This window comes from Falco naumanni (genome assembly GCF_017639655.2).
Source record: "Falco naumanni isolate bFalNau1 chromosome 20 unlocalized genomic scaffold, bFalNau1.pat SUPER_20_unloc_1, whole genome shotgun sequence".
Lineage (NCBI taxonomy): Eukaryota > Metazoa > Chordata > Aves > Falconiformes > Falconidae > Falco > Falco naumanni.
The window spans coordinates 683,999-708,957 of NW_024427345.1; the positions used below are offsets into that span (position 1 = coordinate 683,999).

The 24,959-nt window shown below is 66.0% G+C and overlaps 3 protein-coding genes across 8 annotated transcripts in view; 2 read left to right on the plus strand and 1 right to left on the minus strand.

Moving 5' to 3' along the window:
- Nucleotides 1-8,692, plus strand: part of VDR (vitamin D receptor) — a 39,949-nt gene extending 31,257 nt beyond the window's left edge. For both annotated transcript variants that reach the window (XM_040581166.1, XM_040581167.1), the window contains 6 exons: nt 4,058-4,242; nt 4,455-4,578; nt 5,087-5,258; nt 6,132-6,283; nt 7,236-7,352; nt 7,492-8,692. In XM_040581166.1, the coding sequence (XP_040437100.1) occupies nt 4,058-4,242; nt 4,455-4,578; nt 5,087-5,258; nt 6,132-6,283; nt 7,236-7,352; nt 7,492-7,751 (1,010 nt within the window). In that variant the 3' untranslated portion in view covers nt 7,752-8,692. The remainder of the gene's footprint in view (nt 1-4,057; nt 4,243-4,454; nt 4,579-5,086; nt 5,259-6,131; nt 6,284-7,235; nt 7,353-7,491) is intronic.
- Nucleotides 8,693-9,209: 517 nt separating this feature from the next.
- On the plus strand, nt 9,210-12,711 carry MYG1 (MYG1 exonuclease). Of its 2 annotated transcripts, none has more exons than XM_040581124.1 (7): nt 9,210-9,389; nt 10,434-10,546; nt 10,625-10,784; nt 10,990-11,139; nt 11,221-11,343; nt 11,926-12,107; nt 12,204-12,498. In XM_040581124.1, exons 1-7 carry the CDS (start codon nt 9,225-9,227, stop codon nt 12,388-12,390), a joined length of 1,080 nt encoding a protein of 359 aa, XP_040437058.1. In that variant the 5' UTR covers nt 9,210-9,224; the 3' UTR covers nt 12,391-12,498. The 2 variants fall into 2 exon arrangements, with proteins under 2 accessions (XP_040437058.1, XP_040437059.1); XM_040581125.1 differs by having other exon boundaries at nt 9,273-9,389; nt 10,341-10,546; nt 11,225-11,343; nt 12,204-12,711.
- Nucleotides 12,712-14,240: 1,529 nt separating this feature from the next.
- On the minus strand, nt 14,241-23,193 carry AAAS (aladin WD repeat nucleoporin). Of its 4 annotated transcripts, XM_040581122.1 has the most exons (17): nt 23,124-23,193; nt 22,636-22,847; nt 22,092-22,219; nt 21,671-21,726; nt 21,421-21,512; nt 20,139-20,185; nt 19,571-19,669; nt 17,880-18,023; nt 17,627-17,747; nt 17,243-17,367; nt 16,957-17,017; nt 16,744-16,834; nt 16,171-16,264; nt 15,958-16,025; nt 15,077-15,158; nt 14,748-14,832; nt 14,241-14,541 (listed from the first exon to the last, which is right to left on the minus strand). In XM_040581122.1, exons 2-17 carry the CDS (start codon nt 22,756-22,758, stop codon nt 14,407-14,409), a joined length of 1,551 nt encoding a protein of 516 aa, XP_040437056.1. In that variant the 5' UTR covers nt 22,759-22,847; nt 23,124-23,193; the 3' UTR covers nt 14,241-14,406. The 4 variants fall into 4 exon arrangements, with proteins under 4 accessions (XP_040437056.1, XP_040437054.1, XP_040437055.1 ...); XM_040581120.1 differs by having other exon boundaries at nt 14,241-14,832; XM_040581121.1 differs by having other exon boundaries at nt 14,241-14,832; nt 22,636-22,769; nt 23,124-23,192.
- Nucleotides 23,194-24,959: the final 1,766 nt, after the last annotated feature.

Below are 24,959 nucleotides of genomic sequence, written 5' to 3' on the forward strand. Positions count from 1 at the left end.
AGCAGGCTTGGAAGCTGGCAGGCACTGAGCATCTGGAAAGCCCTCTCTGAAATCTGTGCAAGCATCGCCTCAGTTAGCCGTGGCTGAGCTGCGTCGGGGGGACGTGACCCCCTTGGTGGGGAGAGCAGTAGCCGGGGGTCCTGCAGCTGTTGTCGCTGCTCCAGTTTGCTCCGGTGTGGGTCCAGGACCTGAAATTTCAATTGCTGCTGCTTGCCTGTCACTGCAAGCTTTCCTCCTCTCCGGGCTCCGTGCAAACCCGGGTGCTCCAGGAGAAGCAGGCTGTCCGGCCAGCCCGTAGCACCTCATGACCCCCCACTCCAGCCATCACGGTGTTGGAGTGTCTGTTGTGCAATTTGGGTTTTTCTGTCCGTGCCGCCCCTTGTTCCATCCCTGTCCCTGCCAGCTGTGTTGCCAGCTACACCTGCCTTGAGAAACGCTCCGTCTTCCGATGACAAAGGCGCCTCAGGACAGCCGCAGCCGGGGTGTGGGGCAGGTCAGCGGGGCTGAAAGGTGGGGGGTTGGGAGAGGCAGCAGGATGAGCTGGGCTTCGCTCCCTGGCTGTCAGGGCTGCATCTGGGGCATTCATTCTGCGAGCTGGTGCAGAGTGATCCTGGGCATCCTTGGCCGTTAAGTGGGGTCACAGCACCCTGCCGGGCTGCTCCTGACCTTGATGTACCTCGTCCCCACGGCGTGCCACGCTGCTGCTCTTGCTGCTTGACCCTCATCTAGCCACACGTTCCCCCAAAGCTGCTGCTGCGAGGGGTGTTTCTGCAGCCCCTTGTCAACCAGGGGACACAAGCTCGGCTTCGGATCACCACCGCTGTCCCAGCGAGATCCCCGATCCCACCCTGCCCTGATGGCCCTGCCAGGCTGGGGGAACAGCCATGGGGCCTTTTGCACCCCTGGGGCTGGACGGTGTCCCCGGCTCCAGCGGGGCAGGCAGAAGCAGCCACCATTCAATCTTCAGTGAAATGTTCAGACTGCATCCAGTGAATGCGTATCGTGCCTGACATTTCCTAAAATTTCACTTTTGCTTTATATTTGGCAGCTCTTTCCTTGCCTGATGGAGCGAGTCTGCCTTTCTTGCTGCCCCACGCCACCCTCCAGCATGGCCAAGCCCCTGGTTGTGGCTGGGGCTGCAGGTTTGGTGTCGTCGCCCAGCTGGCTGGGTCCTCGTGTGCTCGGTAACCTCGGCGCTACCCTCGGTGTCGGCCGTGGTTTCCCTGCTGCCCTTGTGGCGTCTCGCAGAGAGGGCCAGCGTCTGTCTGCAAGCGATGGGCCGAGGTGATCTCAGCCTCCGCGCGGACGTCGGGCCAGGGCAGCCCGCAAGCACTCAGCCACGTTGCCGGTTGTGCCAGGAGTCTGTGGCTGGACGTCTCCAGCTTGGTGTTTGGAAAGAGATTGGAGCTGGGGCGTGAGCTGGGATCTCGAGGGAAAGGTGCAGGCGCTGAGCTGCCTCCTGGTGCCGTATTCCCCCTCCTGGTGCCGTATTCCCCCTCCTGGTGCCGTATTCCCCCTCCTGGTGCCATATTCCCCCTCCTGGTACCATATTCCCCCTCCTGGTGCCATATTCCCCCTCCTGGTGCCGTATTCCCCCTCCTGGTGCCGTATTCCCCCTCCTGGTACCATATACCCCCTCCTGGTGCCGTATTCCCCCTCCTGGTGCTGTATCCCCCCTCCTGGTGCCGTATTCCCCCTCCTGGTGCCGTATTCCCTCTTGAGGCAGGCAGGTATGTGCTGGGCAGCATCCATCCTTCTGCAGGTACAAACAAGGGTCGAGTCCTTTTCCCCAAGACTTCATAAAACAGGCAAATCACTAGGCAGGTATCCCTCGTCCGTGTTACCCTGGTCCTACCACAAGCCCGTTCCTCCGGCACGGCCAGGCAAGGTGCCGGGCAGGTTTACTGCTCCCCGGTGTCACCAGGAATGCCGCGGGTGGCTCTCAGTCCGCAGCGCTGATGCTGAGCTGTGCTGTGGCTTGCACGAGTACCGCGGTGCGGCGGCACTGGCCTTTGCAACACAAGACAGGCTGGAAGGTAAATCACAATTTACCTCGATCTGCTGGCTTTTTTAAACACCTGCGGGGCTTCCTCTGGGTCTTAGTCTCCTGTAGGCTCCAGCAAGTCCTGTCAGAGCATTAAACACCAAACCCGGGCCCTGCTGCCTTCTGTTTCTGTCTGCATGGCTGGCAGCGGGCTCACAGCAACGTGCAGCCAGCAGCCCTGGGCTGTACAGCGGGTCTGGCTGCTGTGCTGCATAGATCCTGTACCGGGAAATCCTGACTGCCCGAGGCGGTGGTGCTGGGGGGAGCAAACTCTGCCAGCGTTTGTTCCCCCACCAAAGTAATGCTTTGCAAAATCCTCCTGGGTTTCAGCTCCTACCAGAGTGAGAAGTGCTGCTGCCGCACTGTTTCAAATCTGTTTGAGGGCTGAATTTCCCGAAGGCGGGTGGAAATCCCAAGCTGATTTCCCTTGCAGTCTTGCCCCAGCACAGAAACATCTTTTTCTTTCCAATCCGTTCTGTAGGTGCTTCCTAATTTTCATGGAATAGTTTGGGTTAGAAGGGACCTTTAAAGGTCATCTAGTCCTTGCATGGTTGGAATTTGGCGTAGACACCTGCAATAATCCCTTCCGAAGCCCCGGTGCTTGGGGAAGACCATGTTGGCAAAGACTTTGAACACCACGGCCACAGCTCAAGTGCTTGGCTGTTTGCCCCATCCTCTTTCCCAGCCCCACGTGGCTCTTTCCCCACAGATGCTGCCTCATCTATGAACGGTTTCCCTTCTTGCATGCAGCACCCAGATGGATCCGATGCTTTTGTCATAAGAACCAGGACGGGAGATGGCAAAATCCTGATTTTTCTCCCCAGGCAGCCTGCTCTGTCCCCGGCACAGCTGCCCGTAACGTGCCAATCGTGGGAGCGACCTTTTGGCCCGAGCCGGTCATTCCCCTGCCTCCCAGATCTTCAAGTCCCCTCTGAGATTGTGCAAGTCTGAAAACGTATTGGAAAAATGCCGTCGGCTGGAGGTGGCGGAAAGGAGCAGGGACCGCAAAGGGTTCCTTGCCTCGAGCCCTGCGACCGTGGCTCCCGCTGCCCTCGGCCAACCTCAGCCCAAACTGCACCTCGACTCGCCCGGCATCAAACCGCTGTGCAACCCAACTGGTCATCAGATAACGCACCTGGGGTTTTCTTTAATGACTGGGTCAAGGGCTAAAGGAGTAAGAAACGTTAAAGGGCAATGTCCTGAGGAGTGGGCACGGCTATTTTTAGGACCTGCCGGTGGACGTGTATTAATGCGCACTTTTGTGAACGTATGACTCTCTTACGAGGGTGAGGGGTTGCTACCCCAAGAGATTGCTGCGGCTCCCTGTCGCTTTTCTTTTCTTTCAACCCTGTGAGGCTATTCAGGTCTTTTAAGTTCTTTTCCTAAAGATAAGATTTGAGCCCCAGTTGCCTGTGGGTGCTCCCCTTCCCTAAATAAACGGGAGAAGCCTTGCATATCGCCTTCGAGTCCAACCCTTGGCCGCTGCCAGAGGCGGTCACCCATAATACAAGCCATAAATATGCAACCCTGGGATTATATGTCCCCTTAGTTTAAAAATACTGTCGATGCTGCAGAAACGCTGCTGGGTACCCAGACTATGGCTGCTGCGGCTGGTAGCTGGCCACGGAGGCTGAGCGGTGCCGCACCGGGCTCCCTCTGTTGTCAGGCTCCAAAAGTGGCACTGGAGCAGGATGAACCCACAGGCCTGAGTCCTGCAGGATCAGGATTTCTTTCACCTGAAAGCACAGAGCAAACAGCAAGGTTGCAGCACAGAGCAGACACGTGGCAGCGCCGACGTGACCTTATCGCGCCCGGTCCTTGCCTAAAAGCACCCAAGCGGGCTCTGAACCGCGCTGGTCTCGTAGCGGGAAGCCCTGACCTGGCAGTTGAGGACAGGGGCAGGATGGGCTTGATGCAGGTTTAATACCTGATTAGCAAGGTGATGGGGGTACTGGCTGCAGTGACCCAGGGTTGCTTCAGTCCCTGTTTCTGACACTTTCCCTGTCCCTGCAGTCATCCTGACGGACGAGGAGGTTCAGAGGAAGCGTGAAATGATACTGAAGCGCAAGGAGGAGGAAGCACTCAAGGAGAGCCTGAAGCCCAAACTCTCAGAGGAGCAGCAGAAAGTCATCGACATCCTCCTCGAGGCTCATCGCAAAACCTACGACCCCACATATGCCGACTTCAACAAGTTTCGGGTACGTCTGGGGCACGCCAACCCCCGTCCCCGTGCACGGGACCAAGCGGTTCCTGCCCAGATGCACCAAACCCATCTCTCATCCCATGACTTCTTGTTAGAGAGGATTTTAAAATCACAGTGCAAGAACCTTGATGCTGTTGGCAGCAGGCAAACGACTGCCGCCAAATTGCTCTCCCAGCCCTGTTCCTCATGTCCTGCTCTCTCTTCCAGCCCCCTGTGAGAAGCAACCCTGGCAACAGGGGGGCAGCAAGGTCCTCCTCCATCCTCACCCAGGACTTGTCGTCAGAGGACTCCACCGACCTCTTTGGCTCTGATGCCTTCAGCACATTTCCAGGTACCACGGCCGCTGCTCTGTAGGTGACAGGGGCCGGAGCGCAGCAGCTTTACCTAAGTCTGGCCGTTCAGAGCCCTGTTTTACCTCTGCTGGGGAGCTTACTTAACTGTAAGACCCTCCTGGGGGTGCTGCAAAGCCTTTTTGTGAGCAAAAAGCAGGAAGTGCTCAGCTGGATTGTGGCCCTGCAGACCGCTGTGTGTCTGAGCCCTCCAGGATGGCCAAGAGGAGGGCGAACACGAACGCGGGGCTGCGCCGTCACTGCTCTGGCTGCAGTTAGACTCAAGCACAGCACAGGAGAGGAGTTCAAGGCCCCGGTGCAAAAATCGTGGTGCCGTTGGCAGCCAGTGGATGACTGCTCTCTCCCTGCCTCATGTCCTGCTGTCTACATGCAATGCAGAGCCCTCCTGGCGGGATGGGTGCCATTCCTGCTACGGGCTGGCGTTGTTCCCCTCTCCCGTAATGTCTTGCCTACAGCCGAGGTACCCTCTGACCATCTCCCTCTCTCCAGAGTCTGTGGAGCCCCAGATGTTTTCGAACCTGGTCCTCTCTGAGGAGAACGATGAGACCACCTCCATGAATATCGACTTCTCCCACCTCTCCATGCTCCCGCACTTGGCCGACCTGGTCAGCTACAGCATACAGAAGGTGATCGGCTTCGCCAAAATGATCCCGGGATTCAGGTGAGATGTTTGCTCTCAGATCCGATGTCCACGGCGGTTTTCCACTCTCAGGAATCCCGGCCTACCCTTCACAGCCAGGTCATTTCTCTCTGTTTCATCTTCACAGCTCTCCTTCGGGCTTTGTTCCCTTCCCAGGTCTGTTCCTACTTTCATGTTTTCTGTCTCTCCTCCTTCCTGGGGTTACTCCTCTCCTATCTTTACCCTGATTCACCCAGACTCCGTCATAGAATCACGGACTGGTTTGGGTTGGAAGGGACCTTAAAGACCATCTAGTATCACCCCCCCACACCATGGGGACACCTCCCACCAGACCAGGCTGCTCCAAGCCCCGTCCAACCTGGCCTTGAACCCTTCCAGGGACAGGGCACCCACAGCTGCTCTGGGCACCCTGTGCCAGCACCTCAGCACCCTGGCAGTGAAGAATTTCTTCCTAATAACTAATCAGATTTTCCCCTCTTTTAGTTTAAAACCATTTCCCCTTGTCCCTCACTACAGGCCCTGCTAAAAATCCCGTCCCCATCTTTCTTATAAGCCCCTGGTAAGTGCTGAAAGGCCACTGCAAGGTCTCCATTCTGTCAGCACAACACTTGAGCTCCAGAGATGCTCGAGGCCGTGTGAGTGGTCCCCATCCTGGTTTGAGAAGGATCTCAGGTCCCGTTTAACTCCAGGGTGCTGCCCGGGGCACTGCGTGGTGCCACCTGCAGAAACACCTGCTGCTTCATCCCATCGCAACCCCGGGTGAGGGAGAAGCCGGGGTGCCCCCAGGGAAGGGACTGGGCTGCTGATGGAGACCCCGATGCCTGGGTGGCAGGTTTCTGTTCCTTTCCTCACTGCACTGTTCTCACATCACCCCCTTGTCCCCCCCCTGCCCAGGGACCTGACAGCAGAGGACCAGATTGTCCTGCTGAAATCCAGCGCCATCGAGGTGATCATGCTGCGCTCGAACCAGTCCTTCACCCTCGAGGACATGTCGTGGACCTGCGGCAGCAACGACTTCAAGTACAGGATCAGCGATGTCACCCAGGGTAAAGGCCACCAGCCACCCTCCCGCGTGCTGCAGGAATGTGGTCCCAGCCTGCAGTTCACACCAGCAGCTTGGCAGTGTCATGGCCGGGCTGAGACCCCTGTGCCAGCCCCAGCCGCCCTCCTGCACCGCCCTGGCCCCGTGCTGGGACCTGTGCGTCCTGCAGCTGGGCTGGATGGCTGGGAAGAGCCAGGAGCTCCCAAAGAGCAGCGAAGCCAGAGCGTGGCCGTAGCTCAGAGCTGTCTCCCACTCCTCCGCCTTGCCACCAGGGTTGGGTTCAGTTTGCTCCGAGCTGCCATGAGGGCCGGGACGGACGCTGCTGGGCTGTCCCAGTGCCACTGCTCTGCAGCCGGGGAGCCCTCCTGCCAGGAAAGGTGGTGACTCCTGCCCTAGACCTCCCCAACCTGAGGCTTTGGGGACCAGCACAGAGAACAGGGTGTGCAGATGACACGTACGGACCTTAAATCTTTCCCTGGGCTTGGAAGAGCCTTAGAGTAACCCAGGGATGCTGAGCTCGCCCAGTGAGGTCCCGAGGGAAGGAGGCAGAGCGAGTGGCGTGTGGGGAGCATGCACGGGCAGCTGGCACCCACTGGGTGCAGGGAGGAGATCTGCGCGCAGGGAGGGCTCTGGGCACGTGAGGTGGTGTTTGGGAGGCTCGTGCAGGTCACAGTGCAGCGTGGAAGTGATGCTAAGGAGGCGAAGTGACCGTGGGTTCATTGTCTTTATGGATTTCAAAGGCAAATTCTACTCCGTAATCTCCTGCTTTAGAGAAACTACCGGGGAGAAAAGTCCAATTAAAAACCAGCGTGCTTTAAACTATATCAAAAGTCCTCTTCTGCTGTCCCGGGTCTCTGCTGCGCTGAAAGAGGAGCTGCTGAGCTCCCCGCCTGTCCCTCAGCTGTGGGAGCTCTTGCTCCGGAGCAGGCTGTGCTAAAGGTCCTTTCTCTCCCCAGCCGGCCACAGCATGGACCTCCTGGAGCCGCTCGTGAAATTCCAGGTTGGCTTGAAGAAGCTGAACCTCCACGAAGAAGAGCACGTGCTCCTCATGGCCATCTGCATCCTGTCCCCAGGTAGGAGCACGCTTGTCCCTCAGCGTCGCCAACCTGCCAGGTTTTGGCTGCGTCCCCAAAAACATCACCACCTTTCCCTGCCCCTCTGTTGAGGAAAAGGGTAGGGAATCACCTACGCCGTGTCCGTGGTGTTTTCTAGATCGCCCAGGCGTGCAGGACACCTCACTGGTGGAATCCCTTCAGGATCGCCTCTCGGAGATCCTCCAGACCTACATCCGCTGCAGGCACCCTCCTCCCGGCAGCCGCCTGCTCTACGCCAAGATGATCCAGAAGCTGGCTGACCTGCGGAGCCTGAACGAGGAGCACTCCAAGCAGTACCGCTGCCTCTCCTTCCAGCCCGAGCACAGCATGCAGCTCACGCCGCTGGTGCTCGAGGTCTTCGGCAACGAGATATCCTGAGTCTGGCCGCGGGGCCGAGCACCCCCCAGTAAAGGGATAAGTCAGCCTGGCCGCCCCGAGGCGGCGAGCAGAGAGACGTGGCCCTGGGCAGGAGTTCTGTGCACGGGCAGTTTGGTTTCACACTACTGGAGGCCCTGCTTTGTCTTCTCATCCCCAGCAGCCGAGGTTTCGCTTGCTTCGGAGCGCTGACAGACCCAGACCCCTGTGGTTCCCCCACTCCCTGCGCAGCTTTTCTGCTTCCCTGCCGCCTGCGAGAGCTGACTTATCCCTTTATGGACAGCGTGAGGCTGGGCCGCCTCGACTCACTTAGTTCTTGAGCTGGAAAGTCGGGCTGCTTGGAAGGGGGTGGTTTGTGTGGGAGACGGACTCGCTGCTCCCCTGCAGCACCTGCCCCTCTCCGTCCCCAAAGGGAGACGCCAACCGAGCTGCACGTGCCGAACGCTGGCAGGGACGGCCGCGGGCCGTGTCCCCACGCCTGTGACCAGCTCGGTCCGCGCCCGGGAGCCGCTGTGAGGCCAGAGACACCCGCGTCAGCCCTGAGAGGGGAGATTCGCCCTCAGCCCCCCACGGAAGGTGCTGAGGGAGCCGTGACAGCCGTGACTCACGTTCCCCAGGCCACAGCCTGGTGTGGGGCAGCCGGGCTGGCTCGGGGCGATGCTGGAGCCGAGCCCCGTTGCCCACGACCGCCCCACAGCCTGCAATGGCCTTGCGGTCCCGACTGCGGTCCCGGCTTGGCTTTGGCACCTTGTGGTGTCCTGTGCCCTGCTGGGACCGGGCACCATCCCCCCTCGGTGCCGCCACCCCTGCTCGGTGCCACCGTACCCACACAGTGCCACTGTCCCCGCTCGGTGCCCCCCGGGGCTGGGGGTGGGAGCCCCCCGGGCCCTGCACCGTGTTGGGGAGGGGACCCAGCTCCTCGCAAATAAACTCTTGCTTGGGAACAGCGCCTGGGCTGGGGGTTTTTCTGGGGGGTGGGGGGCTGCGTGTCCATCTGACCCCCCGTGGGCTGCGCAGGACCGTGTCCATCTGTCTGGGGGGGGCTGGCGGAGGTGGCCGCCTGGGTTGGGTGGTCCCGGTGCTCACGGACGCGTCGGTGGGTGTCCCTGGGCGTCTCCGCCCTCCCACCCCCGTGTCCGGTCGCCCACGTGTGAGCGGCGCCGGCCGCGGGGGGGCGCTGCCGCCAGGGAGCGCGGGCAAGCTCTGCGCATGCGCAGCCCCGGCGGGGCGGGGCTAGGGAGGGGGCGGGGCTGGCCCGATCGGCGCGGCGCGGCGGACGGGGCATGCGCAGAGCGGCGGGGCGCGGCGGGGTGGGGCTGGGGAGGGGGCGGGGCCGGGCGGACACGCAGGGTGCAGCTGGCGCATGCGCAGGGCGGCGGGGCGGGGCCGGGCGCATGCGCAGGCGGAAGGCGGCGGGCGCGCGGGGGCCTGCGCGCACGCGCCGCGCGGGGGGCGGGGCCGCGCAGGCGCAGCGCGATGCGGAGAGGCCTTCGCCTCATGGCCGCCGCGCTGGGCAGCGGGAGCGCGGCCGGGCCTGCGCCTGCGCCTGCCTCTGCTCCGCGCATCGGCACCCACGACGGCACCTTCCACTGCGATGAGGTGCTGGCGTGCTGCCTGCTGCGGCTCCTGCCCCGCTACCGGGTACGGCCCCGCGCCACTGGCCGGCGTCACTGGGATTGCGGCCTGCTCGGCCCCCCCCGGAGCTCCCGCCCGGGGCCCCGGCCCCTGCCCGCCCGCCGGCCCCGGGGCCTTCGGGGCCTCCCCTAGATGCCCAGCCCTCCTTCGGGGGGCCCCCTTACCTGGAGGCATCGCTCGGGGCTCCCCTAGATCCCCAGTCCCACTTGGGGGTCCCTGCTCCCGCCCAGGGGCCACCTTTAGGTCCCCAGCCCCCCCTCGGGGTCCCAGCTCCCACCCAGGGGCTATTCTTAGGCCACCAGTCCCCCCTCGGGGTCCGAGCTCCCACCCAGGGGCCACCGTTAGACCTTCAGTCCCACTTGGGGGGCCCTGCACCCGCCCAGGGGCCACCCTTAGGCCCTCAGTCCCACTTGGGGGGCCCTGCACCCGCCCAGGGGCCACCCTTAGGCCCTCAGTCCCACTTGGGGGCCCCTTCTCCCAGCCAGGGGCTGCCCTCAGGCCCCCAGTCCCACTTGGGGGTCCCTGCTCTCACCCAGGGGCCACCCTTAGGTCCCCAGTGCCCCCTCGGGGTCCCTGCTCTCAGCCAGGGGCCACCCTTAGGTCCCCAGTGCCCCCTCGGGGTCCCTGCTCTCAGCCAGGGGCCACCCTTAGGCCCCCAGTCCCATTTGGGGGTCCCTGCTCCCGCCCAGCGGCCACCCTTAGGCCCCCAGTGCCGCCTCGGGGTCCCTGCTCTTACCCAGGGGCCACCCTTAGGCCCTCAGTCCCGCTTAGGGGTCCCTGCTCCCAGCTGGGGGCCACCCTTAGGCCCTCAGTCCCGCTTAGGGGCCCCTGCTCCCAGCCAGGGGCCACGCTTAGGCTCCCAGTCCCCCCTCGGGGTCACTGCTCCCAGCCAAGGGCCACCCTCAGGACCCCAGTCCCACCTGGGGGTCACCCTTAGAGTTCTCAGTCCTTCCTCAGGGTCCCAGGTCTCACCAGCAGCAGCTCTCAGGGGGTCCCGGCCACTCCTGGGGACCACCCTAGGCTCCTCAGCCTCACTCCACCCCCCGGCAGGACGCAGAGGTGGTGCGTACCCGGGACCCCCAGCGCCTGGCCCAGTGCGACGTGGTGGTGGATGTAGGGGGTGAGTACGACCCCGAGCGACACCGCTACGACCATCACCAGAGGTGAGGCCCCCCCAGCACTGGACACCGGGTTCCCCTGGATCTTGGGGGTCCCTCGGAGCTGACTCTGTGGCCCTGCAGGTCCTTCATGCAGTCCATGAGGAGCCTCCGGCCTGACAAACCCTGGACCACAAAGCTGAGCAGCGCCGGGCTGGTCTACTGCCACTTCGGCTCCCAGATCCTCGCGGAGCTCTTGGGGCAGCCAGAAGACAGCACTGTCGTGACAGTGCTCTATGATAAGGTACTGGTGAAACTGGGAGGGTCTGGGGGGGGGGGCTCTAACCCTGCCAAGGCTGCATAGCTTTCCCCAGGGCTTCTCCTTGGCAAGGCTCATCCCATAAAAGAGCATTCTGGGGAGGGGGGACCCCGTAAAGGGTGGAACCAGTTTGTTCGAGCTAGTGGTGCGCCGCTGGGCTCCCAGCCAGGCTGACCCCCACTGCTCCCAGCTGTATGAGAACTTCGTGCAAGAGATCGACGCCATCGACAACGGCATCGCGCAGGCGGAGGGGGAGCCCCGCTACGCCCTTACCACCACCCTCAGCGCTCGTGTGGGCCACCTGAACCCCCGCTGGAACGACCCTGACCAGGACACCGAGGTGGGGACAGGGAACATGGTGGGGCTGCCCCGCTTGGGGCCACCCCACTGGGGGCCACCGCTGACCCCTCTGTGTCCCCAGGCAGGGTTCAGGCGGGCGATGGAGCTGGTCAGGGGCGAGTTCATGGACCGGCTCGACTACTACCACCGTGCCTGGCTGCCTGCGCGGGTACTGGTGGAGGAGGCCATCCGGCGACGCTTTGAGGTAGCCACTGTGCCAGTTTGGGGGGGGGTCTGAAAGTTTGGGGGAGGGCACTGGGATGAGGGGAGGCCAGGTCCCCTCGCGTAAACTTCCCTGCGTGGCCCAGGGTGCCCCTTGCACCCCATATACCTACACACAGCATGCACCCCCTTCTCTACCCCTGGGTACAGCCACGCAGCCCCTCCTGCGCCCCCGTAGCCTTGCGTGTGGCTGTGCGCCCCCATACCCGTGGCTCTGCAGCCCCCGCTCTCCCCTACGTGTGGCCATGCACCCTCTCTGCGCCCTGTGTACCTGTGTATACTTGCAGACACCCATATCCCCAGGCATGGCCCTGCACCCCATATCCCTGTGCCCCTCCCATGCACCCCCACGCGTCATCACACACCGTCCCGTGCTCCCCCCCCCCACCTCCCTCTGCACCCCAGTATCCCCCCACACACTCATGCACCCCCAGAGCAGCGCGTCCAGGCTCAGCAGAGCACCCAGCAGCAGACAGACATGGTGGGGGGGCACAGGACTGGTGTGGGGGCTGGGGGGTCGGACCCCCCGGGTGCTCAGCGTGTGTGTGTCCCCCCCCCCCCGCAGGTGGATGCCAGCGGGCTGGTGCTGGAGCTCCCACAGGGTGGCTGCCCCTGGAAGGAGCACGTCTTCAGCCTGGAGCAGGAGCTGGCGCTGCCGGAGCCCCTCCAGCTGGTGCTGTTCCCCGACCGCAGCGGGCAGTGGCGGGTGCAGAGCGTCCCAGCGGGGCCACACACCTTCCAGAGCCGGTGAGACCCATCCCCTCACCGTGTCCCCCCCCACCCCGCAGCAGCATCCCCCCCCAGGGGCAGGTTTTCACCCACCGCCTCCCTCTCCCCCCGCAGCCTCCCTCTGCCCGAGCCCTGGCGAGGGGTCCGGGACGAGGCGCTGTCCCAGCTCGCCGGCATCCCCGGCTGCGTCTTCGTACACGCCAGCGGCTTCATCGGAGGCAACCGCACGCGGGAAGGGGCCTTGGAGATGGCCCGGCAGACGCTGGCGCAGCAGCACGAGGGGGGAGCGCAGAGCGGATGAGCCCCCTCCCATCATAGTCACCCAGAAGGGACCCCTGGCCCAGCGGGGGGGGTTCCAGGGATGCCCGAGACCATCCCCACTCAGCACATGTAATGGGATCGCACTGGGACACTAGAATGGAGCGGTTTGTCCGGCAGGGGGGCCAGGCTACCCCCAGCAGTGCCGCTGCTCCCCCCCCACACCAGCGCTGGACTGGTGTGAGCCCAGTCACAGCCCCAACCAAGAGACTCTGGACCTGTTTCTCTGAAGATTGTCCCCATTCCATTTGTATCTGCTGGCCGGTGGGTTCCAAACACCAGTAAAAAAAAAAAAAGTGTGTTCCCAGTGCGTTTGTTGCTTAGGCAGTGGGGTCTGGGAGGGGGGTGTCCTTGGGGTGCCGGGGGGGCAGGACAGGACTCTGTGTAGTGATGTGGGGTTGCAAAGGGCTGTGAACTGGGGGTGAAAAAGCAGGTGCTGGCGTCACCCCCCTGCACGCCTCCCTGTGCTGGGAGGGGAACCAGGGGCATCCTGCTGCCCCCCCCCCCCCCCGCCACAAACCTGTGCATCTGGCAGGATGAGGAGGGGGGGACACGGAGCCCCCCCTCGCTCCCAGCCTCCCGTTGCAGGGCGATGCAGGCAGCCTGGCTGCTCCTGCTGGCACTGGGGCTGCCCGGCTGCCCCTGGGGCTCCCGGTGCCCGGGGGGGGCCCCCCCGATGCTGCCCCCCACCAGCAGCCGCAACGAGACCTTGGTGGGGGGCAGCCGGCCGCGGGCACCAGATGTGGCAGTGCTGGTGGCTGTGGGTGGGTGGCTCGGTGCCGTCCTCGTCTACGTGGGCCGATACGTCCGGAGGAGCCGAGCCGAGACCCGGCTGCACCTGGAGTACCTGCGGGCGCTGCCCTGCGAACCGCCCAGCACCCGGGAGGAGGAGGAGGAGGAGGAGGAAGAAGAGACGCTCAGCACCTTCCTCTGAGGCACCAGGGGCACACCAGCAGTGAACCGGGGAGCCCGGAGGGGGTGAAGCCCCCCCAGACCTGCCCCAGCAGCTGGAGAAGGTTCGTACCGTGGTGGCTTTACCCCGTACCCTCGTGCCAGCCCTGCCCGGGGTCGGCTCCGCGCGCTGCTGCCGTCCTCGCCCCTCGCACAGGTTTTTCCCCGCTGCACTGTGGGGCTCGGCTCTGGGGAGGATTTTGGGGGTCCTGGGGCTGTTTGCAGAGTTGAGGGTGTGGGGACCCCCCCTGCTCTCCCCGTTGTATCTGCACCAGGCTCCGGCAGAGCCGTTACAGCGTAATCCTGGGGATTAACCGCGTGTAATCCCAGGGTTTAACTGCGCTGCCCCCCCCCCCCCCGTTAATCCCTGCACTGGGCAGGGGGTGGGTGGCCCATCTGCTCCCCCCACCCCTCCGGCGCTGGGTGGGCTCACGTGGGCCAGCACGAGCCCCCCGGGGCTCGGCCCGCAGCGCCGCTTGCTGCCCCGCTGCAGCCCCCCATGGGCTCAGGTGGTCTTTGTGGGCCCACAGGAGTTTCTGGCTCACACTGGGTGGTCCTTCCCTGCCCCCCCCCCCCCCCCCAAGGCAAAGCCCCGAGGCTGTGCTCGTGGCCGAGGAGCCCCCAGCCCTCGGGAGAGCAGCAATTCTCCCCCAGAGCAGAGCCCCGCGGGGGGCTCCTGCCCCGCAGCGCGACAGGCAGCCTTAATTCAATCAGGGTAAGGCTCAGGGAAGGGCTGTTCTGCAGGTTCACCCCGAGCGGTTCCTGACACCCCAGAGCAGCCCCGCAGCCCCCCCAGACGTGGGACTTGCCCTACACAAACCTTCCAGCCCCCTGGGGCAAGGAAAGGGCAACCAGGGAGACAGGAGGGGAGAGGAGCCCGCCTGGATCCGTCCCCAGCTTTAATCCCTCCGGCACCGGCCGCACGGACCACGAGGAGGTATGGAAGGCGCTCGAGGCCACGCGGCACGTCCCGGGAGGATGGTGGGAGCATCATCAGGGAGAGGAGCTGCCGAGCCACCGGCGGGCGGTGGAGGACCCCCGGGTGCTGTCACAGCTCGGAGAAGAGGGGCTGCTCCCGCACGCTGGCGCTGGCCACCACGGGGCTGCGGCTGGGGCTGGCGTGGGGGGCGTGGGCACTCGTGAAGAAGAAGGGGACGTGGCTGATCTTCCCCGTGGACCAGCACTGGAGGGAGAGGACGCGAGGAGAGACGTCGGGACGGGGGTGACAGTCCAGGCATCGCCCTCTCCTCCTCCCTGTGACCCCAGCAAGGACACCTCCCCCCCGCCCTGCTCCGCGGGGACGGGGACTGGGGGGGGGGAGGCTTTCCCACTCCCGGGCACCAACGGGGAGCCCCAAGACCCGTTGGCAAAAGCGGGGACCCCACTCACCACGGTCAGCAGAGCCCCTTTCTGGAAGCAGGGGTGGAAGGCGATGAGCTGGGGCTGCGCGCCGCGCTCGCCCCGCAGGAAACCGCTGCGGGGAAGGGAAGAGCCGGGTTCGAGCGCGGCTGCGGGCACCGGCAGCGCGGCGCTTGGGGGGCAGCCCCAGTTAAAGGGGTGTAAGGTGGGTAACGGGCAACACGGCCAAAGTACAACCGGTTCTGGGGTAAAACAGTGACCCTGCCCGATGCAGGGGCGCAGGATGGCAGCGTCCCCGCTCCCCCCGGCACCCCTCGGCGCCGCTGGCATTTGGCCAAGCCCAACCCAGCGCTACGCACCACGGCAGGAGCTCGAACACGGGGCTGTTGCGGGTGCGAAACACAGCGATGACCGTCTGGCTCCCGGGAGCGTCGGGATTCCCTGCAGGATGGAGGAGGGGGAGAGGAGCGGTGAGGGTCCTTCTCAGCCGCCGAGGGGGGAGCTGGCTGTGGAGCACATTTCTCCGGCGCCGAGGCACAGGGGATCCCGGGATGGGGCTTTCAAAGACCCTCCCGTGATCTGAAGCCGGCTCGAGGTCCCGGGGCACCAGGCTGGGTTGAGGAGGGTTCGGGCAAGGATGAGGTGACTCCGTGGGAAACACCCCGGCCTGGCACGGGGCCCCCCCCTCCAGTGTCAGGGTCGTTTTCCATCCCACCCCGGACCCACCTGGATGTGCAGAGGGAAGGGGAAGCCCTGGTACCCCCAGGTTTCCCCCCCCCAGCTTTAAGCTCAGCAAAAACCCCAAGACTGTGCCCGGCAGCGGCGTGGGGGGGAGCTGGGGGGGCAGCCCCAGCGCCATGTCCTGCTGCTCCCTCCAAGTCCGTTCTGTTCCGGAGTGGGGCCCATCCCGCCGCATCCAGGAGAGCCTGAATGGCCCGATTATCCCAGGGGCTGCTGCTAAATAACGGAGCCAAGAGGCCCCGCCGGGCTCCGGGCGCGATGTGGGCACTGCGGGAACGCAGGGACCTCGTGGCGGGGCTGGGAGAGGGGATCCATCCCGTGGGACGTGGGGAGGGAACTCGGGCACATTGCGCTCCGGGGGATACGGAGGAGCGGAGCGGCAGGGAGGAGGGATGGAGGGAGAGTGCTGCCTCCCCACCCCGGTGGGGTTTGTGCCCCTTCTGCCTGCAGGGGGTGGGGGGGATGCTCGGGCAGAGCTGGGGCGGGGGGCAGCACCCACCTCTGATGATCACCGCGAGCCTCTCGCCAGTGGGGTCCCACACCATGGAGTGGACGTCACCTCCGATCCTGGAACGGGCAGGAAGGCCGGTGAGCTCCCCCTCGCTCCAGCCAACATCCCCAGCACTGGGGGGGGTGCTGCTGGGGGGGGGGGGCACAGACCCCCTCTGCCTGCTGGGTGTCGCGTCAGGGCAGGGGGCACGGGCAGACCCACCTCTCCTCCCCATAGAGCGTCTCGAAGGTGGTCTCGGACAGGTCGGCCACGATAGAAGCTGTTTTCGAGCCTCCCACTTGCCCTTGCATCTCCCCTGGAACAAACAGCCTGGTCACGTCCCGGCTCTGGCCGGAATCGCCCGGTGGGTCACCTCGCTCCGTGAATCACGTTCCCATTTGCGAAGTGGCACGTAAGTTGTGTCTGTTTCTTCGAGCTGCTGCCCCAGCAGCACCTGCCTGCACCTGGGGTGGGGGATGGGGAGGTGTCCCCTCTACACATCAGGACCAGCCACCTTCAAGGAAAAACGCCCCCACGAGCCGGGGATTTAACCCACGGTAGAAGTTTCCCAGCAAACCATTTGTGGCTGTAGGATGGGAACTGGGAGCGAGAAGCAACGCGAGGGGGGAAAACTTTGGCCCCACAGAGATTCTGAGCTTTGAGACCCCTGGGGGCCCCTTCCCCCTGCGGGTCCTGGCTTTGCACAGCTGACGAGCAGAAAGCCCGTCCGGCCAAGCCCAGCCGGGGTCGCTTGGGGACCAGCTGCTGGCTCCTGGGAAGCTTGAGCAGACTCACCCCGGTATTCCGAGAAGGACAAGGAGTAGATGACGGATTCCCCCAGCACCGTGAAGAGCAGCCGGCTGCCGTCTGGGCTCCAGCACCCCGTCTGCGGGACAGAGCGCCACGGTGAGAGCCAGCACCCCACCTGGGAACGGGGCAGCACCACTGCCACACCACGGACACCCCGACGGCCCCAGGGGCACGGGGCGGGGATGCCCCCCCCCCTACCTGGCAGCGTCCTTTGATGGTGGGCCACCGCTCGCACGTCCACATCTGAGCCTCCCACACTCTGGAAGAGAGACGGGCCAAAGCCAGCGGGATGAATTCCTGGGATCTGCCCCAGTTGTGATGCCCCAGGAGGAGCCGGAGGCCAGACCCACCCGTTCCCCTCCCCCCCCCCTCCCCGATCGGATGCAAGAGGAACGGGAGCAGTTGGGGTGCAAAGAATCCAGATGGGTTTGGGGGAAATGGTAACAAGGGCCAAAATACGCCTGGCGTACGGTGGGAAGCTCACCGGAACACCGCCGAGGGGGTGGCCGCCAGGACCTTGCTGCCATCGGGTGACCAAGCCAGGTAGGTGACACCACCGCCCCCAAACCACTGCAGCTGGACGCAGTTCTCGGTGGACACGTCCCACACCTGGGGGGGACAACGTGGAGGGTAACGGCACCGGCACCCGAACGCTGGCCAGGCGGCTGCCGCGGCTCGGGGGGGGGGGGGCGGAATTTTCGCCTGGATCAGGGAATTCGGACCGATTCTTTCGGATCTAGTTCAAGTTCGGGAGCTGCCTGATCCACCCTGTGCGGGAGCGCTGCCGGTCCCCCTGCTGCAGCCAAACGGCCCCTTGGTGCCCCCGCGGCGCGCTCACGGACCCCCCGGGTGGCACCCCGGGACTCACCAGCATGGCCGTGTCAACCGGCGAGGCCGAGAGCAGCAGGTCCCCGCTGGGAGCCCAGGCCAGGCTGGTGACGGGGCTGTGCCCGGGGTAGGACAGCACCTGAGCGCAGCCGGACGATGGCCTGGCGGGGGAGGGGAGGGAAACGGCCGCGGTTGGTGGTGGCAGGGCTGGTCCCCGTGCCACCGGCAGCCCTGGCGTGCCCGTTGGCGGGATGGGCGCCTGCCCAGGGACGGGGGGGGGGGGGGGCTGTCACCTGGTGGAGAGCGAGGTGGGGTCCAGGTGCCACACCAGGACGCAGCTTTGGCAGGCGACGGCGAGGATGGAGGCGCAGAGCGGCTTCCAGGCCACAGCGGCCACGTTCCGCTGCAGGCGATGCTTCAGCGAGGGGATGGTGGCACTGCCGGGGGGGGGGGGGAGCAGCGTGACAAAAGGGAAAATGGGGGATCGGGAGCCCGAGGTGGGCCAGGGGCCGTCTCCCAGGGTCCTCTCTCCAGCTCTGACCGCAGTGGGTGGGAAGGGGGGCTGTGCCCCATGGTGACCCGCTTCCCCGGGGGACACAGAGGAGACCCCAGCCAGGTGACACCGGCGCTGTGCAGCAAGCCCGAGCGCACCGAGCCCACCTCGTGCGACCACCCGCCGTGCCCCGCGCCGCCCCCCGCCCGGCCCCGGGGTGGCAGAGGGCACTCGCTGGCCTGAAGTCCCAGCCGGGGCAGGACGCCGCAGCGAGGCGGCGCGGGCAGGGCCGCAGGACCATCCGGCAGAGCCTCCTCCTGAGGAGGGCTCGGCACGCCGCGGGGGAGCAGGGAGACCTGGAGGGGAAAGGGGACTCAGCGATGGGGCCGGGGCACGGCCGCCCCAGGGCTGTGGGGCAGGGGGGGGGGAAGGGAAAACCAGAGCTTGGGCAAGGCCAGAGCTGCAGGGCGTCCAGGACAGGGTCCTGCTGGGGGGGCTGCAGCATTGGGCAGAGGTGTACAAAGGCAGACAAAGTCCACCAAGCCCCAGAACAAGACTTAAATGACTTGTTTAAACCTCCCCCCCCGGGCACGGGACCAGGATGCGGACTCGGAAGGAGCTTCAAATCCTCCTGCTAGCCCTGTATCTTCCCACACTCGGCAGAAGTCTGCCCTGACTATTTTACAAGCACCCCTCCGAGAGGCGGTGGGGCCAGATGGTGGAACAATGCTAATTAAAGTGCCTTTCTCCACTGCTGATTTGGGAGAGTGGAGAAAGATTGCAAAGGGTTATAGAAGTGACCCGATAAGTGTAGCCAGGCATTTCCAATTTATCGTAAAACAACACAATCCCGATTGGAATGATATACAATTAGTATTGGAATATTTGACTGAAACTGAAAAACAGCTAGTTCTGAAAACAGCGAGGACGGGCTGGGAGAGCTGGGGCTGTTCGGCCTGGAGACGGGAAGGCTCCGGGAGACCCTCAGCACTTACCGGGGGCTTATAAGGAGGATGGGGACGGGATTTTCAGCAGGGCCTGCAGCGACGGGACAAGGGGGAATGGTTTCAAACTAAGAGGGGAGATTTAGATGAGATATGACGAAGAAATTCTTCACTGCCAGGGTGCTGAGGTGCTGGCACAGGGTGCCCGGAGCAGCTGTGGGTGCCCTGTCCCTGGAAGGGTTCAAGGCCAGGTTGGACGGGGCTTGGAGCAGCCTGGGCTGGTGGGAGGTGTCCCCATGGTGTGGGGGGGTGATACTAGATGGTCTTTAAGGTCCCTTCCAACCCAAACCAGTCTGTGATTTCTGCTCCTGCTGCGCCGCAGGAGGCTCTGGGCACAGGCGCTGCCAGCGAGAGCAAAGCCTGAGCGAGGACCAAGGCGGCGCAGGGCAGAGACACGGGGGAACCCTGGCAGGGGCTGGAGGGGGGGCCAGGGGGCGAGATGGGGAGCGGGGGTCTGCGGAGGTGCCTCCAAGGGGCAGCGTCTCACCTGTTGGAGTTGTAGACCCGGACTGAGTCATCGAGAAGGGCCACGGCGAACTTACTGGTGTGGGGGTGCCAGGCGAAGGCGCGGACGGTGCAGCCGGCCCTGCGGGAGCGACGGGCAGCGTGGGGCGCGGCGGTGACGGGCTCCGGGACGGGGCATGCCCGCCCAGCACCACAAAGGCGATTCCCAGAGTCACCAGTGAAATAAAACTCCCTTTTCGCTGCCGAGTGGGGTCATTTGCTCTAAAAACTTCCCATCCCCGGCAATTACCCGCAGCCCAGAGGCCGGCGAGCAGCCCGGGGTCGGCACTGGAAGGACTTTTCCAAGCCCTGACGCGGTTTAACGCCCCATTTCCCCCGTGCGCGGGGCGTCGAGACACCCTGCACCGCTCTCCACCGTGCAGGGGCTGGGGCAGCCGGAGGCAGCGGGGAAATATTTGCCCCAGGGTCTGTCTAATAGGGGGGCTACACAGAAAAATGGGGTGGCGCTGGCCTCGCGCCGCCACCACCCAGCACCACGACCCCGCTTCGCGGCACCCGGGCACAGGGGGGCTTCGCGACACGGGACTCACCAGTCCACGGCCTGGGAGAAGGCGGCGATCATGTCCTCGCTGGCGAGCTTCGGGGGAGAGTTACCAGTTATCACTGTGCCGGCTGTAGTGGGGACCCCCCCAGGGTCCAACCCCCCCCCCCCCATTCCAGCCCCTCTCGCCGCACCCCCTGCCCCAACGCCTTCCCAGCGCCCGTTCTCCTCCCCCTGGCGAGGGAACTGGCCGGGCACCGCCGGGAGGAAGATTTTGCCGTTTCCAGCTGGGAAGCGCCCACCCACCACCCCAACCAGCCGTTCACCCACCACCCCAACCAGCCGTTCACCCACCACCCCAACCAGCCGATCACCCACCACCCCAACCAGCCGATCACCCACCACCCCAACCAGCCGATCACCCACCACCCCAACCAGCCGATCACCCACCACCCCAACCAGCCGATCACCCACCACCCCAACCAGCCGATCACCCACCACCCCAACCAGCCGATCACCCACCACCCCAACCAGCCGATCACCCACCACCCCAACCAGCCGATCACCCACCACCCCAACCAGCCGATCACCCACCACCCCAACCAGCCGATCACCCACCACCCCAACCAGCCGATCACCCACCACCCCAACCAGCCGATCACCCACCACCCCAACCAGCCGATCACCCACCACCCCAACCAGCCGATCACCCACCACCCCAACCAGCCGATCACCCACCACCCCAACCAGCCGATCACCCACCACCCCAACCAGCCGATCACCCACCACCCCAACCAGCCGTTCACCCACCACCCCAACCAGCCGATCACCCACCACCCCAACCAGCCGATCACCCACCACCCCAACCAGCCGATCACCCACCACCCCAACCAGCCGATCACCCACCACCCCAACCAGCCGATCACCCACCACCCCCACCCAGCCGATCACCCACCACCCCAACCAGCCGATCACCCACCACCCCAACCAGCCGATCACCCACCACCCCAACCAGCCGATCACCCACCACCCCAACCAGCCGATCACCCACCACCCCAACCAGCCGATCACCCACCACCCCAAGCAGCCGATCACCCACCACCCCAACCAGCCGATCACCCACCACCCCAACCAGCCGATCACCCACCACCCCAACCAGCCGATCACCCACCACCCCAACCAGCCGATCACCCACCACCCCAACCAGCCGATCACCCACCACCCCAACCAGCCGATCACCCACCACCCCAACCAGCCCCCAGCCGGCGTCCCGGGACGTGCCGCATCCTCCCCACCTCGCCGGGTGAAGCCCCCCGCCCCTAAAGACTCACGGAGAGGTGGGGGAACAAGGAGCCGTGCAGCGAGGAGAGCCAGTGGCACAGGGCCAGCGCGTGGCTCGAGCCCACCTTCGCCCACCGCAGCCCTGCGGGGAGCGGAGCAGCATCGGTGCCTGCGGCCGCGGCGAGGGGCACGGCGGCGGCGGCGGCACCGGCGATGGGCACCAAGGGAGCCGAAGGATCAACAGAAGGGCCAGAGGGTCCCGGGGCATCGCCCGGCCCCCCGGCAGCAGCACAGACTCACCCTCCTCCTCGGCGCTGGCGATCTCCCTCAGCACCCCGCTCAGCCCCACGTCCCGCCTGCGCAGAAGGGTCGCTCAGCCCCCTCAGCAGGGACCCCTCAAAATCCCCCTCCCCTGCTGAGGGCCCCGCTGGGGTCTCCCAACCGCATTCCCCGTCACCTGGGAGCACTGAACCCCCAGGTTCTACATCGTGCCCCCCCCCCAGACCCTCGGAGGGAGCCTGGGGTGGGGTAGCAGCACCCCGGGGGGGTGACAGCAGGCTGTACCCCCCCCGCCTCCGCCGTGCCCCGGGGTGGGGGGGCTGCCAGGCAGCCACGGAGAGGGGGTTTGGGTGCAGACCCTGAGTGAAGGGGCAGCCCCCGGCCCTGCCAGCCCCCACCCAGGTTTTGGGGGTGTGGGGGGGGTGTGGGGGGGGCAGCTCACCAGGCACTGAGGCAGCGCTTCCAGAGGGCCTCGCGGTGGTGGATGAAGGCCGGGCGGGCGCTGTGCTCCAGCCGGCTGTGCGCCTTGAGGGTCTCCTTGGGCAGGCTCAGCACCGGCAGGTCTGCCAGCTGCCAGCGCAGGGGGGGGCACCGGGAAGGGCCCCCCGCCGCAGAAACAGCGATGTGGTAAAAGGAGGGGCGCAAAGACGGGGGGGAAGGGTGAAAGAACGGGGGGAAGGGATGCAGGAAAAATAGGAAAGGACGGGGGTGAAGGGTGCAAGGACAGGGAAAAGGAAAAAGGGGGCAAAGGGACTGGAGGGGCGGCAAAGGGACCGGGGATGGGGATGGTGGGGGGGGGACGACAACGGGGGATGGGGGAGGCGAAGGGACCAGGGACAGGATGGGGGACAGGGGGGTCAAAGGGACAGGGATGCCCCAGGCGCGAGCCTGCACCTTTCACTGCCCAGGGTAACCGGGGGGGGGGAGGGGGAGCCCCCGGGGCCGGGCTGGGGGGGCAGCGTGGCGCCCCCCGCCCGCGGGCTCACCTGGCTCTGGAGGGCGAGGGGCAGCGGCTCGGGGGGGCGCCCGCAGACCAGCGCGTTGCTGAGCTCGTAGAGGGTGACGGCGCCGGGGGGCGGCGGGGGGGGGAACAGCCCCAGGGAGCACATGGCGGCCGGGCCTGGGGGAGGGGGAGGCGCTGGGGGGCTGCGCAGTGCGGGCACCCCGAAGGGCCGGGGTCGTCCCCCCCCGGTTAAGCCTGAGCACAGCAAAGGGGAGATGCTGGGGGGGGGCGGGATGCTGGGGGGGGTCCCCGTTCACACCCTCCGCCCCCGAGGGGCGCTGGCTCCAGCCCCAGGCCCGCTCCCCACAGCCCCCCCGAGGCCTCCCCAGCCCCTCACGCACCCGGCGCACCCCCCCAGCCGTGGCCTGCCCGCTCCCCGCAGCCCCCCCCGTGCCCCCCACCCGCAGCCCCCTGGGTGTGCCATCCCCGCAGGACCCCTCCAGCCCCCGGGGCCCCCATGCCGCCCCTCACCCTTTCCCGTGTCCACGGACGGGTCCCGGCGAGGGCCAAACCCCGCCGCGGCCGCTCCCGCTCCCGCCGGTTCCGGGGGGGGGGGGGGGAATTAAAGGGGCCGCGGCTCCCGGGGGCGTCGCGGTGGGCAGGTCGGTGAGTCGTGTGTGTCCCGTCCCCCCCCCCGGGCTGCGCCTTCTGTGGCTGCGGGACTCGCTCCGCGCACACACACACACACCCCGCCGTGCCCTCCGCTGTGTGAGGGGCTTCCTCGCTGGGACGGGGGGGTGAGCGGGGGGAGGGGCCCAAGCGGACGTTGCCCCTTTAAGAGAGGCGGAGCGTGCCCCGCGCGGGCGGGGGGGCGGTGGCGGCGCGCAGTGGCAGTTGCTCACGTGGTGACCGGGACCGGGACCCCCCCGGACACCCCCAGCACCCCCTGTCCTGCACCCCCCTCCCCCCGATCTCCGGCGCACGGCCCCATGGGGGGTGCCCACTTCCGTGGGTGCCCCCCCCCCCCCGTGTGTGTGTCCGTCCGTCCCGTGGGTGCCCGTGCCCCCCCCGCCCCCCGCCCCATAGCCGGGTCCCATGGGTGCCCATGTCATGTGTCCCCCCCCCCCTCGTTCCCGGTACCGTGGGTGCCCACGTCCGTCCGTCCCCCCCCTCGCTCCCGGTCGTGTGGGTGCTCAGGTCCCGTGGGTGCCCATGTCCCCCCTACCCCCGGGTGCCCATGTGCCCCCCAGGCAGGGCAGTGGGTGCCGCCACCCCCCCAGCCCCCCTGGATCGTTCCACCACCCCCACCCCCACCCCCCAGTCCCCCTTTTCGGCTCGCTTTTATTATATTTATCTCTGTGTTTTCCTTAGCGGCCGCAAAAGTTATTTTAATTTTTTCAGGATATTAAATCAGGGCTGCGGCGGGGGGGCGCGGGGGGGCCCCGCATTCCTCTCCCGTTACGGAGCGGGCGGGTTCGGCAGGAGACAACGATTTGGACGGCGCCGCCACCGGAGCCGCCGCGGCTTCCCCGGACCCGGCGGCGGGAGCTGAGCCCCCCCCCCCCCCCCCCCCCCCGCGGGGCAGCGCGGCAGGAGGGTCTGGTGCTGCCGAAGCGGGGGGGGCGGTCCCCGGGGGGGCGCTGGATGGGGCTGGGCCCGTGGTTTGGGAGGCTCCGGGCGGTCGAGCCCTCGGTTTGGCTGGGGGCTCCTGGGGGGCACTGGCCCACCCACGGCGAGCGGCAGCGGGGCTGGTGGTCTGGGGGGAAAACACCCCAAAAGGAGCAAATCGGAGGGGGGGGGGGGGGGGAGCAGAGGGGGGGCTACGCGGGGAGCTGGTGCCCGCCATCCCAGAGCCCCCCGGGAGCGTCTGTGTCGCCTCTGGCTCCGGGCTCCGGCCACCCCTTGAGGCGGGGATGCCGCCGTGCCTCAGTTTCCCCTCCCTGCATGGGGGGGGGCGGCGTGTGTCCCCCCCTCCCTGGGGACACCCGGGCGCTGGCCAGCCCTGCGGAGCCGTGGCCGACGTGACTCACAGGGCTGGCACGTGTGGCCAGGGGTGGCACCCAGGGCCCCGCCACGCTGGCACGGGGACCCACTGCTGGCCCTGTTCCCCCCGTGGGGCGGTGGGCGCTGGCAGCCCCCCCCCCCCCCCCCTTCGCCTCGTGCTGGCACAGGAGCCTGTTTCCACCTCCCTTTGCCTTTTTCCGTGGCTTTTTTGGTGGTTTTTTTTCAGGAAAATCCCCAAACCAGAGCTGGGCGCATCAAAGGGCTGGCGGGAGCCCAGGGATCCGGGGGGGTGCTCGGGGGAAGGGGGGGGCCGGGTCCCTGCCAGCCCACGGCACCCAAAATTGGGGTGTCCTCGGTAACACG

Coding starts and splice junctions, on each gene's coding strand:
- MYG1 (XM_040581124.1), top strand. CDS start 9,225: ATGCGGAGAGGCCTTCGCCTCATGGCCGCCGCGCTGGGCAGCGGGAGC. Junction 9,390..10,433: donor GGCTCCTGCCCCGCTACCGG/GTACGGCCCCGC, acceptor ACCCCCCGGCAG/GACGCAGAGGTGGTGCGTAC. Junction 10,547..10,624: donor CGCTACGACCATCACCAGAG/GTGAGGCCCCCC, acceptor GTGGCCCTGCAG/GTCCTTCATGCAGTCCATGA.
- AAAS (XM_040581120.1), bottom strand. CDS start 22,758: ATGTGCTCCCTGGGGCTGTTCCCCCCCCCGCCGCCCCCCGGCGCCGTC. Junction 21,727..22,091: donor AAGCGCTGCCTCAGTGCCTG/GTGAGCTGCCCC, acceptor CCTTCTGCGCAG/GCGGGACGTGGGGCTGAGCG. Junction 15,159..15,957: donor GCTCGCGGTGATCATCAGAG/GTGGGTGCTGCC, acceptor TCCATCCTGCAG/GGAATCCCGACGCTCCCGGG.